General features: G+C 40.1%; 1 protein-coding gene across 2 annotated transcripts in view; it reads left to right on the plus strand.

Annotated features, from left to right (window-relative positions):
• Positions 1–6,434, plus strand: part of zdhhc15b (zDHHC palmitoyltransferase 15b) — a 55,522-nt gene extending 49,088 nt beyond the window's left edge. For both annotated transcript variants that reach the window (XM_072505749.1, XM_072505748.1), the window contains 2 exons: positions 849–924; positions 2,093–6,434. In XM_072505749.1, the coding sequence (XP_072361850.1) occupies positions 849–895 (47 nt within the window). In that variant the 3' untranslated portion in view covers positions 896–924; positions 2,093–6,434. The remainder of the gene's footprint in view (positions 1–848; positions 925–2,092) is intronic.
• Positions 6,435–14,021: the final 7,587 nt, after the last annotated feature.

Raw genomic sequence — 14,021 nt, forward strand, 5'->3', positions numbered from 1 at the left:
ATGAGTGGTAACTCTACCCTTAATTTAAAAACTACATTTTTTCCCCTGTCACAGACATTAAGCCTAAAATTACCTGGATTGGTTCTGCCCAGTAAAGTCAAACTGTGCAGATATAAATGTTTTCATTTCCTCAGCAGTCATCATGATGTGATAATAGGCAGTCCTGCCCACTGGACATTGGGCTGAGTTTCTACATGGGACCTTTGCAATTAGCGAAGAGGGCAGAATTTGTGCCATTAACTTAGGTGAATTCAAATTGAAGTTGTAGGAGCCAGGGTACACTCCAGTTCTCTAACAAAGTTATTGCCATTTTTTGCTAAACTTCATCGAGTTGAAATAAGTCGTCCATTAGCCTCTCGGCATTTAGGTGAATGCTACAACATTCCTGATCAGTATTGAAGACTGAAATTGATAAAGAACAATGGGAGTGTAGTTAAATGTGCCATTTGGCATGGTAGAAAAGACAGGTTTCAACTCTGTTCTGTGATGGAAATCTCAAATTGGCCTTGGTGTCCTTGGGCTAAAGAAGGAGAAAATATAAACCAGTTTACCAGCTTCTGATGACTATAAACATTGGATAAAGACAGGGTAATTTCACATGTTCTGCACTTGATCAATAAACTTGAACATGAAGATTGGCTGCTGATTAGTACTGGAAGGAGAAAATTGGGAAGAAATGGGTATGAGTGATGGGTGGAAGTGGGGGATATAATTGTTTTATTTTGTAATATTCAGTGTACTGTGCTTATAATATTCAGTGCAAACCTTTTGAGAACACGGGGAAATTATATATATTTAAAATATCAGTGATTTATTTTCTCTAAAATGTAACTACATTTTCCCTTCAGCAACTGCAAGTGGCACTACCTCTGTGACTGTTGAAATGGAGTCCTAGCTGACCTCTGGTGCATTTAGCATTCATGGGTGAGTATCATGAGCCCCAGTAATTTCCACTGATTATAGATTTCTATTTCAACTCATTAGGAAGATAGAAGCCAAAAATCTAGGTCATGCTGGAATGTGCTAGTTCCTGGTCTTTGGGTACAAAGTAGTCAATCACAATTGCTACCCAAGTGGTCTATGTGTTTGTCCAGATCACTCAAAATCCTTGCATTTCTCAATAAGGGTGCAATGAGCCAAACAAAATTAGATGAATTAGAATTGTTATACAGTGAAGCTGCAGTATTAAAGTGTGGGTTTCTTCTCCTTTTTAACTGAGAATGTAAGAAACCCCAAATGGTAAGGATAAAAAGGTTCTGAATTATGCAAAAAAGATTTATTTTTGTTAAAATTTGAAGATTTAGAAATCCAAATTTTCAAAACATTGATGATTTTAAAATTCATCAAGCAAATTCTTCCCCCCCCCCCTCCCCACTCCATTTGCTGGTTCATTACAGAATTAGTCCAGTGCAGGAAATCATTCCATATCTGCACCAGCTCTCCAAATGAGCATTGATTAACTACTACTCTGTTTCCTGTCACCCAGCCAATTTTATATCCATCTTGCTACTGTCCTTTTATTCCATTAGCTATAACTTTTCTCACAAGTCTGTGGTGCAGCATGGATCAAATGCCTTTTGGAAGTCCACGTACACCACTTATCAACCCTCTCTGTTACCTCTTCAAACAGCTCCAGCAAGTTCGTTAAGCATGATTTGCTATGCTGGCTTTCCTTAATTAGCTCATATTTGTCCATATGACTATAAATTTTGTCCTGAATTAGTTACTAGATGTTTCCCAACTGCCAAAGTTAGACTGACTGGCCTATAGTTGCTGGGCTTCTGTTTACACCATTTTTTTTGAACAAGTGGATAATGTTTTCATGGTGATGTGATATCAAATCCTGAAGCTGAATGAAGACCCAAGGTAAATTCATGGTTGCTGTTGATCTTATCTGAGAATAAGATTTCACAATTGGGCACTCTGAACCAGAGTTCTGCTGAAGTTTCTGCTTTTGATCATTCACCAGGGACTCAAAAATGTTTTTGATTAATAGACCACCTCCTTAAATAAAAAGTGTAAATTAATGGTAAATAATTGATCAGAAATAACTTAATTTGTTGTTGATATCAGTCTTTTGCCATTTTTTCAGGTCATTTCCAGAGACCATTGTATTATTTGAGGTGCAAATGAGAGAACCAAAGATCTTTGAGGGTCTTCAACATATGAGGTGGAACTGAGTATTATATGCCTTATGTCAGGCAATCTCCTGAAGATCTTTTCAGCAGATAATATACATGCAAGCTTTGGTTTATGAACAACTGCAATTTCCTTGCTGGGGGAGGGAAACGCTGTAAATTCAATTACAAACTGGGTACCACAGATATGGACTTGATGTAAATAATGTGCGTGTGAATGAGGCTCTATCACAGATACCTAAAACCAACATTGGGATTAATTTAACATTGACGTGCTGTATTTAACTCATTAGGGTGACGTACTAAACAAAAGTGTTCTTTGCATTAATATTGCACGGTTAAGGTACAAATATAGAACTTGTCAAATGGAAAAAGAACTGCGCTGTCTGTTCAACCATGTGTTTGAACAAAAGAGCAGTAGATTGATTGTTTACTGTGTTTATATGAATTAAGTCATTTCAAACCAGGTCATTTTTTAAAATGTTTTTTTTATTTTTTTTAAATATGTTTCGAAGTAAATTAAATTTAGCTAGTTTTTTTTGATATGTTTGTAACGTGATGTACATATTTTTTAAACTAATTTACCCTCGAGATTAAATATAATAAAATTACTCCAATGAGGGACCAAAGATTTGTAAAGCAGTATCTGCTCAAAGTTTGAATCACTCTTGAATCTAAGGAAAGTTCAGTTATCTGCTATTTAATGCGCTCATGCCAGTGTTACCATTTATAGCAGTGACCAGCCAGTGTCCATTGTAGTTACACAAAGGTGTGATTTCCTTCTACTCAGAACTGTAATTTTGAGAAAAGAAATGATGAACAAAAACCTACAGTAAAAATTTGCGCCACATCCAAATAAAAACGGCTCACTAATTTATGTCTACCCTGTGGCACAATTCCATCCAAAAATACTACCTTGCACTTCCTTCCTTGTGCCAACTCCAATTCGGGAAGAAGAGTCAAGATTGAGAGTTTGCATCAGTTTACGTTTTATTTAAACATATTTAAATTCAGGAAACAGATTAACTGTTGGAAAATAGATATGTAAATCTCTTTAACGTGTACAAGTCTTAAGAGCAGTTGATTTTGCTGGCTGCCGAGAAATGCATACATTCATTAGCCTGACGAGAAGTTAGTGGATATTACTGTCAGAACTTTGTAATATATTTTCCAGGTTTCAGATGTGACTTGTGTTCTCATGTAGGCTTTTGAATTTCCTGAATGTTGGTATGTGAAGAGTTTCTTACTGCAGGTAAGCTGTCTGAACTCAAAAGTACTGAGGTTAAGAGAGGACAAGCTACTTGAACTGGAGGAAGTGAGTCGCAACCTTTCATCATTCCGACCAACATTAAGGAATTACTGCTGCTAAATTCAGGACATTAATCCACAAAAGGAAAAAAAAATACTGGTAGGCTGATAGAATGTTTTCAAGGAAATTTTACAGTATTAAAACACCGAGTAGCTTCCATCTTTGATGTAATAATAATTATCTTTATTAGTGTCATATGTAGGCTTACCCTAACACTGCAATGAAGTTACTGTGAAAATCCCCTAGTCGCCACACTCCGGCGCCTGTTCGGGTACACAGAGGGAGAATTCAGAATGGCCAATTCACCTAACAAGCACGTCTTTCGGGATTTGTGGGAGGGAACCGGAGCGCCAGGAGGAAACCCACGGAGATGGGGAGAACTCCCCACAGACAGTGACCCAAGCTGGCAATCAAACCCAGGTCCCTGGCACTGTGAAGCAACAGTGCTAGCCACTGTGCTACCATGCCGCCCTAAGCAACTAAGTTAAAAGCTAATTATCTCTATCAGAGAGGTTTCGTAAATTCACTTCTCGCAGTTAAAATGTTGTTCTTACAACCATCACTAGCATTCAAAGCAAATACCTAATTATCTCCTTTTATTGCGAGTTTATTCAATCTTTAATGGTTTTTCCTTTTATCCTTGTCAATGTTTAGCCCTCAACCAGCACGTAAAACAGATGGTTTTGTCATTTATTACTTTTTTTGTGAGATCCTATTGTGTGCAACTCATCTGCCGCATTTCCTATAGCAACAATGGCAACACGTAGTAAGGCACTTTGTGATGTTCTGTGGCTGTGAAAGGCTCTGTATGAATGCAACTTCGAGCTTTCTTTATTTTAGGGTCTGTTATTGAGTAAACTGAACTTCAGGATGCATTGTGGACTCCCAGGATTGTAATAGAAACGGGTTTATGAACACCTTTTTGTGTTTAAAGGAATGTTGTAAATTGCTCATTCTTGTCGCCTGACAAGAACTTACTTCTTCTCTGGCTTCATGATGCAAATCGATCTGGCAATTGAGTCAATGGTAATCTAAGGAAATTGGATTCCTAATGTGAATCTGTCTATATTAAAAGAGGCATTGGATAATTTGCTATCCACGATAACAAAACATTGGGATTTTTCAGGTATTTTAAATGCTGTTACAGCTGTGCACAGGTCTTTTTGTCAGAATTTGGAGGAATTGTTCCATTTTTATTTTCAATTGCATTGTGTATATATTTTAAACGATTTTTCTTGTCATAGGCTAAATCCTTTAAAACCAATCAGTGACTTAATTACAAGTATTGAAATAGATTGTAAATATTCCAGTTATTTTTTTTTTAAACAAATAATATATGTAGAAATTGAAACTGATTTTTGCAACAGTAGTTTTTTGAAGTGCAGGTTTAGCAAAGTGGAAGTAATTATCCCTCGGAGATGTGTTTGATAACCCTGAAATCTCATTTTCGTAATGTGGCACCTATCCTGACATGTTCTTGAACAAAGAATTGAAGAGACTGATCCTTGATGTTTAGCTGATGTTTAAGCAGGTTTAATAAGGTGGGTCAGGTAGGGTGCTCTTTCCAAGAGCCGGTGCAGACTCGATGGGCCGAATGGCCTCCTTCTGCAGTGTAAATTCTATGAAAATAAATACACCAAACCTTCAAAAATTAGAATTCTAACTCCAGGTACAGGCAAAGCTTCAGTACATTATTTAAATACAAGACTATCAGATTGTCGTACAGTGGAATCCATTAAAAAATTGGTGTTGCAGGCTATAGGCAGACTCCGTAATAGACATTCCCGAAAACTGCACTGTAAATCTACAAAACATTCTGTTGGAATGTAAATACCTCAGTTTTTCAGCTGTATGACTTTAGGCTGTTTTAGTAGGGGCAACCTTTTGGTGACAATGCTACATTTTATGTCAGTTTCAACATATTGACAGAGAAAAATAGTTTTTTAAGCATAACTTAATGAGTTTAATGTAAATGATTTTAATGTAACAGAAAGCATTCAAGATCTTCCTCTGCTTCTACAGCAGGAATAACTGCAGCACTTGCTAAATCCTCATACAGAAATGTCCAATGATTAGACACAGCGCGTGGCAGGCAGAAAGTATTGCATGGGACTTTTAAAAAATTTGCACTAGGCATTTTTGACAGTGGAGGAAGATGATCACAAGTGACCCTTGATTTGCATTTGGAGGATGAAAAGTTTTTTGTCTTGGTATCAGAGCTGCGTATCAATACTTTGCGGCAATTATCATCTATACCACAGTATCTATGCAAGATTTGATTTTTATTGTAGTTTATCTTGACTTTCAGACAATCTCTCTCCCACCACTCTATTTTATTTTTCAAAAGGGAAGTGCATGTAAAAAAATAAAGAATGCTGGGTTGTGAGAAATTTCTGGATACAGAGAATGTCTTGGGAATAGTTATGTGGAGAAATGTAAGTAGAAATAAAATTCCTATATCCACTGCTGGAATGGCAGCGATGAAGGAGAACTTTGATTGATTTTTTTCAAAGCTAACAAAGTACTCAATACATTTTCAATAGGAAAAGTTAATGCAGTTGTCTAAAATAAGCCATGATTGTTCACAGCCTGATTTAATCACAATCTCCCATCGGTGAGCTGATATCACCCAGTGTGACTTTGTTACTGATGAATTATCTGGCAATTTGCTTTTTTTTTTAAACCAGATCACAGAACTGTCTGAGGCCACCCACTGCAAATTAAACTAGCACAGAATTATATCACACCGAGCTAAGAGGAGACATTAACTGTTAGTATACATACTTTTCCTTGGTCTCTTTATGAAATGGGTTATGAAGTAAAGCAGAAGTGGATTTTGGAATATAACAGATAAGAAAGCCCTTAAATATGTGTGCCTATTTCTTGGGTTCCTGTGCAACTTTATAGATAACGATAACCTGGATGAGGCTGGAATGTATATTTGGTTTATGGTTGGGGTAATAAAATGCACCTTTTTAAGAACGTCATATATTGCTGTTATTTTCTATTTATTTATCTGCAGCAGTAACGTCCTTTAAATATCCATGTTCAGCAAGGAGTTCAGGTCAACTTGCATCTAGTCTATTGAACACAGACCTTAAAAGTGACAGTGACTCTTTCCCTCACTCACATTCTATCTCGTTCTTCCCTTCCTGTTTAGAAAATGTTCTCTTTATATAAATATCTGAACTGGAGAGTGAAATACATGCTCACAGAATTACAGAATGGTTGCAACACAGAAGGAGGCTATTCAGCCCCTCGTATCAGCGCCAGCTGCCCAAAGGAGCAATTTATTTTGTGCCACTCCCCGGCCTTCTTCCCGTAGCCTTGTACATTCTTCCTTTACAGATAATCAACTATATCCCTCTTAAATGCTGAGGTTGAACCTGCCTCTACCACACACTCAGGTAGTGCATTCCACATGTTTTACTCCAAAGAGGCTATCATTAATGTAATATAGAAACCTGCTTTGCGTTTGCATTTGCATCACTAAAATTATTGACTAGAGAAATGTCATCACCACCAGTTTACAAGTGCCATCTGCTTCTCGCATTTCCTGGAATGTTGAGGAATTAAAAAACGTAATCCCTCTCTTTGTCGAAGTAGTTTTCTACCCGCAAAATAAATGGGTCGAATTGCACAAGGCGGCAGATTCCCTGTTGCACTCCCAGCTAAAAGGTTGTGGGGGAGCCTGCCGATTGACTGTTAAACGGTCTGAACATCAGATGCCCCGCAGCCATTTAAGAGTCAGTTGTCCCTTAATAGACATAGGGTAGGTCTTCCACCTTCTGGATCAAGAATTGCCACTTCAGCTACCAGCCAATCAGAGGCCAGCAGCTCTCCGCTTTGGGACAGAGGAATGAGGCATTAAATCGGGATTTGGGCAGGTGCTTGTGGGTCTTGCCAGGTAAGTTCTGGCAAGGGGGTGGGGAGCTGGGGTTTGAGAAGGAAAGGGGAGAGGCAAGCTACGAAGGATTAACACCTTTGTGAGGTGCCCTCTCATGGCCCAGGAGAGGCCTGTTAGGAAAGGGCCCTTCCCTAACCCATGCATGGAAATCTGCTGGGCTGGGCACTTGACTCAGCCTCACCCTCAAAGAACAAACAAAGAAAAGTACAGCACAGCAGGCCCTTTAGTCCTCCAAGTCGGCACCAACTAAGCTGCCTGTCTAATCTTAAAAAATAATTAAATCTTGGCAGTGGTAAGATGAGGTTCTTAAATGGGTAATAATGCCCACAAGGGTCTCAGTTAGCCCACTGGCGGACCTGCTGCCCGACATAACTATAGCCTTTTCCCACCAGCCTCAATTTTCTCAGGTGGTAAACCTTTTCCAACCCAGCCCCAATTTTTAGGCTGGTGGGTACCGGTTGGAGCAGGGTACCACTGGTGTTGGATTCCCCTACTCCCTCTCTGACGATTACATCTCCTCAAGGTCTGTGTCCTTTCAAATTCTCACTTTGACATTATCAAGGACGATCAGCTTGTCACCCATTGGGATGCGGGCCAAGGATTGTTCGAGGCTGGAGTAAAATTCCTCCTTGGACTTGTCTGTAGCTTCCAGTGTTGGAGCGTATAGCTGGGCTAGAGTGAGCTGAAGGGTCATGACCCTGTCGGTGTTGTTCATGAGGGTCCTGACTTTCCAGGCGCAAACTTCATTTTAAGGGGAGAAAGATGCCTGTGCGTGAGTTATTTTGGTGTGGGCTGACCATTGCACACCACTACCACACTGGCTTGATGGAGCAAGGCTTTGGTCCAGTGGCATGGGGATCCAAGTTGACTGGAGACCAGGCTCCGCTGTATGGGCCTTGGACATAAAAGCATACAAACTTCTACTGTCCTCCTTTATCCTCTCCACAGGACCGCGCTCTCTAGGATTCATAAAGTGCAGTGGTGGCCTCATGAGGGTGGCACAGGCCTCTCTCTCGCTGTGAATGGGCCTGCTGTAAATGGTCCCGCTGTTCCCCTCACTGTGAATGGCCCGCTACTCTGTTGAGTGAGTAAATGTTTCTTTGTCTCAGTCCTAAATGTCTGACCTCTTATTGTGAGATTACAACCTCCAGTTCTAGATTCTTCAGCCATGAAAATAGCCTCTCAGTAGCTATACAGAAAGTAAATCAAACTAGGATTTTAAACCAAAGTGTTTTGGCAGCATGCTGTAAGAAACTTGTAAATTGATTTTTTTGTTGGTTTATCACCTTGTCCATTACACCATTCATGTATACTTGGTGCTAAAGAAAATAGTAGAAAATATGGTATTCTCTAGAGGGGTATCCTTCTCCTTTGTCATGAGCGGAGTTGAACCAATACAGCATACCTGGTACCTTATGAATAGGTTGTTTAAATGATAGTCCAGTATTATATAATTAATGCCATTTGAAACTTTACAGACTCGAACTACTGCTGAACTATACCATTAGTTAGACCTGAGTTTTTTTAATTTTAGCCTGCCTTAAACGAACATTATTATCTCTGACGACTTGGTAGTTGAATATCCAACTCAGAGACGGAGTCCACCAGTTCATATTGATGTTTGGCTGCCTGAAACCGATGAATTTTGCAAATTCATAACTGGTCCCCTCGATTGAACCTGGCTTTGAAGGTGAAGATATAGACAAGGCTGGTCTGGCTAGAATAGAAGCATGTTTCCACTTGTCCAGTTGTGAAACTACCTTCAGAGATGATTCGATTAACTACCTTTGGAGATGATTCTATCAGCCAAACCTGTGGTGAAGAAACAGTTGTAATGATTGAGGGAGGGGTCATGAGGAAGAATAATTTTTAAAAATTGTATCTGTTTAGTATCAAGATCTGATTGATGTCAGGTGTGATTCGCAGGAAGTAATACTTCCCAAAATAAGGAACTACCACAAAAAAAATACATTTATTTTGCTGCTGACTCTTTCAGAAAAAGTTGATTGAATTGTAAAGCAATCTATTGGTGTACATTGAGGTTTAGATTGGCTGCATTTATCGGCAAACTTCATATTTAGAGGCATTTATCCAACACTCCAATATTTTACAATGAACCTATATTCCCTCTAATGTTTGTTTTAAGTTGACATGCTGAATTTTTACAAATTGCGTATTTACATATGACGCACACTTTCACCGGTCTCTAGTTGTTTGTCATGTACATTTGTTCACAATGGTTACCTGGGTTTGAAGACCATTTTCAGTGTAACATAATCTGCTAAGTGTGAAAGATCGGCTCTTTCCTTCTCCTTTTAGCCAGCTTGCTAATGCCTGCAATAGTCAGTATAGCCCAAATGAAATCACATTGCTTCCATATCTCTACACAAAGTAATTACCTGCCCAGTCCCCCCAAGCGTGAATTATTCTTCTCAATTTTTGACTTTATCTTTCATTGAAAGTAATCCCAGTCACTACCATTCGGAGTAGATGTGCCGCAGGATGCAAAGCAGTCCGAATGGCTGCCTGACACTGGAGCAGTCAACTGAGGAAGGCATGCGGAGGAGCAGTTCTTAAACAAAACAAAATTGCGTACAAAGTGATGCAGACATTATTGTGCCATGCTGCCAAAGTTGTAAAATTAATCTTCTGAGAGAGACGGAAAGATGAGCAATTTGTTTTCAGCTTAGAACTGCCTAGGCCATCACTCATAGGCAATGTTCAACCATATCTGTACAACAATTGCAGTGGAAACTGGCAGTTTTAAAAATGATTTGCTGTGCCCCAGCCTGCCATCACCATGCTTGAACCTGCCACATAGGTTGCTTTTAATCAAGAGTTTCCAGCTTGCAAGTTGAGCATTTCTGATATTCTCCTCTGAAAGTATACCTCCTACAAGGGCAAAAATGTTAGGGAGCATCCATAAAACAATGGGAATAATGTTCTTGAAACATGTACAATTACCTATAGCATCCAAATTTTCATGACGATAACATGTTGCCTTCTCTGCTGTTTAGTCCAGTCTGTGTGTTCAACTATTGTAGGGAACAAGATCAAGGCTTTCGAATGAAACTACTAATCCCAGTATTAACTTGCGTACTGGGTACTCCCCCACCTTAAATGATCCTACTTTACTAAGGCATTCACTAAATTAATAAGAAATTGATTTAGATCAGCAAACTGCAGTACGCTAGCCAACACAGTAAACAGTGGTATAGTGATAATGCCATTTACTAGCAATCCAGAGACCCAAACTAGCCTGGGCATATGCATTCAAATCCCGCCACAGGAGCTGCCATTCGTGCCTCACCTAGCCGACATGTGACTCCAGACCCACAGCAATGTGGTTGACTCTTAACTGCACTGTGAAATGGCCAGCAAGCTGCTCAATTCGAGGGCAATTATGGATGGGCAACAAAGGCTGGAAGAAAAAAAACCTCTGAAACCACAAGTTGCTGAATTTCACTTGTCGACCTATTTCTTATACCAAAAGGATTTGCCTTTTATAAATGTTAGCTGACTTGTGTGATATTTTAAGAGCGACAAACTATAACTCCCAACAATTGGCTGCATCATATCTATTTCCCATACTTACGTTTTTGAATATATTTGATATGAGTTTATTTTTGCATACTGAGACCATAAAGCTCTGCTATCTGAAGTTGATTTCAACAGAAAATTCACTCTGCTGAGCTCTGCAGAAAATTTAAACTCCTGCCTTTATTGTTTCCTTGTTCGAGCAGCACCTAGACATTTGAGTGCTTCACCGTTGCGCTTGAGGTTTAATTCTCATGCTGTTCTGTTATGCCATCATACTGTACTTTTTATGTTCTATCAAATTGCAAAGGGTAGTAATTGAAGATAACCACCTTTAATGATGCCTGTGCTTTTAAAATCACCGATCAATCTGAAGTTGAGAAGACGTGCAGTATTTTAACTTACTACTTCTGTAAAGAAAATACTTCTAAATCTTCAGCTGGCATGTTGCATTGATTTGCAATTTCCCCTGCTGAGATGTATCATTTTGATTCTAGAACAATGGGTAGGCAGCAGGAGCAATCCTCTTTATTTGGCTGAAACATCCAAAACATTGTTGATCTGCTCCACGTGATTTAGCACCGTCAGCATTTGAGACAAAGAAAAGCCCTGTCAGTACCAAACCGGCTGGGTTTTATTCCCAATGTTTCTATCGTAGAACAATGCAGGAGATGTGTACAAATATTTGTTCATCTCACTTGATTGTCATTTTCCCCTGTCATAGTGCAGAAAAAGTACAGGTTTAAAAAAAAAAATCATATGTATAATGTCTTGCAGCTGCCTTGTTTTTCTGATACCAGACTCCAGCACTTTTGTTTTCTCGGTTGCTCTATTTAGCACCCCTGATTGCACCATCTTCTGTGAGATGTCAACCTGAGTATGTCATAATAGTGCAGTTTCTCTTGACCGGAATTCTGTTTCTATCTTTCAATTTTCCTGCCTTCAGAAACGTTGCTAATCCAGTGATTGCTTTCCATTAAACCTGGATGTCCATACCAATAGGTTTCATTTTTTTTGCTGCACTTTGTAATGCATTCACTAATATGTCCATTACATTTTTTTATTGTAAGAAAATGTGTTTACGAGAATGTGATTTGTTTTAATAAGTTGGAGTTAATAAATAAATTGGAGTTTTAACACCACTTATTGAGCTGCAGTCACATCCATTGGCCGTAGGTGAAATTGATCTAATGTTGAAGCATGTTACAAAGAAGAAACACACACACAAACTAAACTGATAACTCAAGCAGTTCGTCAGTCTCCTGATTCTGTTAGTGCACCCAATCTTGGATGTGTCATTCTTAATTATTAATGTAAATATAAAGTTATATTAAACAACTTTTATTTGTGTAGTGTTTCCAACATCCAAGAAGGAAGGGGGAAAAAAACAAGGAAGCAAAAAAAAGAGGTTGCAGAAATGTTTTGGGAAGCTTTTTCTTTCTTTTTATAAATTTAGAGTACTCAATTCATTGTTCCAATTAAGGGGCAATTTAGCGTGGCCAATCCACCTAGCCTGCACATCTTTTGGGTTCTGGGGGCGAAACCCACGCAAACACGGGGAGAATGTGCAAACTCCACACGGACAGTGACCCAGAGCCGGGATCGAACCTGGGACCTCGGCGCCGTGAGGCAGCAGGGCTAACCCACTGCGCCACCGTGCTGCCCGGAAGCTTTTTCTGAAGGCAGAGGAGAGGTGGAGATTAGAGCAAAGGCAAATTCATTAGTGACCACCAATAGTAGCAAAAAGGAGTAGGCATGCATAAAAACTCTTGAAAGTCTAAAAGGTATAGAAGGAAATTAAGGATGGAAGGCTTTGCAGAAATAAGATGGACAAGATGATAGCCGGCAGTAGCAAAGGACCAGCAGTTATAATTGTGTTGAAAATAATGGCTTTAGATTTCCTAATTTTCAATTGGGGGACATTGTGACTCAACTATGATTGGACGGCAGCTTGATATCATCAGCATTCATATAGAACCTGACTCGGTGTCTGTGGGTGAAGTCATGTGACAGAAGTTTTATGATCCCCCTCTGGTGGGGTTTGTAGGTGGGTGGGGGGGGCTGAGCGCAATATTTCCCAGATGGCCTTTCCTGGCCGCTCCACAATTTTGCACTTGGATGGGCGAGGCCTAAGTCAGCCTCCCTGCCCTTGACCCAGTTGCCCGTGACCCAGTTGAGATTTTAAGTGGCCAATTGTTGACCAATTAGCAGCCATTTCCTGCCGAGCCACAATTTTCAGGCTGCTGGGAGGACTTACTGAGCAAAGATAAATTGGTTACACCCTCGAGGGGGGAAAGAGAGGGGCACCTCCACCAGCAGCCTCCTTATAACAGTGGGCGAACTCAACCCCATCAATCTCCTGCCACAAGCTCCTGTAGATCAAACCCCCCCCCCCCCCCCCCCGCCTCCTGAGACTTACCTGGAATCCGAAGACTTAGATTCGGGAGACCACTTGTAGTCCTAGTGCTGTCCACTGCAGCTTCTGGTACTGCAGCGACGAGGGATTGGCTGGCAGCTCTCTGAAGTGGAACTTCTTCCTGAGTGAGGGCCAGACGTCCCTACAACCAATTAATGCTTGTTAGAGTGCTAAATGGCTGCAGGGCAAGCAGAGTCGATTGGAATGTGTCCTCTTATAACTTTTCAAATGGCGGGAAAGGGCCATCCTATAAATCCTGGCCGAGGAGAGGGTCAAACAATGGAACCTTGGGGAATTCAGGGAAAAGGGAGGAAAGGATAACTAATGTTGGAGATGTCACGGTTTAGAAATATAGGAGTCGAAATAGCAAGGGAAAGATGTCTGAGGAAGATGGCGTGGTCAATTGCGTCAAATGCTGCAGAGAGGTTCAGGTAAACGAGGGATAACTGATCGCAGCCACAGTAAATGTAATTCATGGATCGTGCTGTTTTGGTGCTGTGGGAAGGAGGGATTTTGATAATCTAGTCGTGGGCCGACTACTACCTCACCAAGACCCTATACAATTGGAACAACATTTCTCAACTTTATACTCCAGTAAACAGTAACATTCCATTTGCCTTTTTAATTACAGGCTGTACCTGCTTACTGACTTTCTACAATTTCAAGAACGAAGACACCCAGATCTCTCTGCCCAGACACATTTTGAATCTGCTT

This window comes from Scyliorhinus torazame, chromosome 5, assembly GCF_047496885.1.
Source record: "Scyliorhinus torazame isolate Kashiwa2021f chromosome 5, sScyTor2.1, whole genome shotgun sequence".
NCBI classification, from domain to species: domain Eukaryota; kingdom Metazoa; phylum Chordata; class Chondrichthyes; order Carcharhiniformes; family Scyliorhinidae; genus Scyliorhinus; species Scyliorhinus torazame.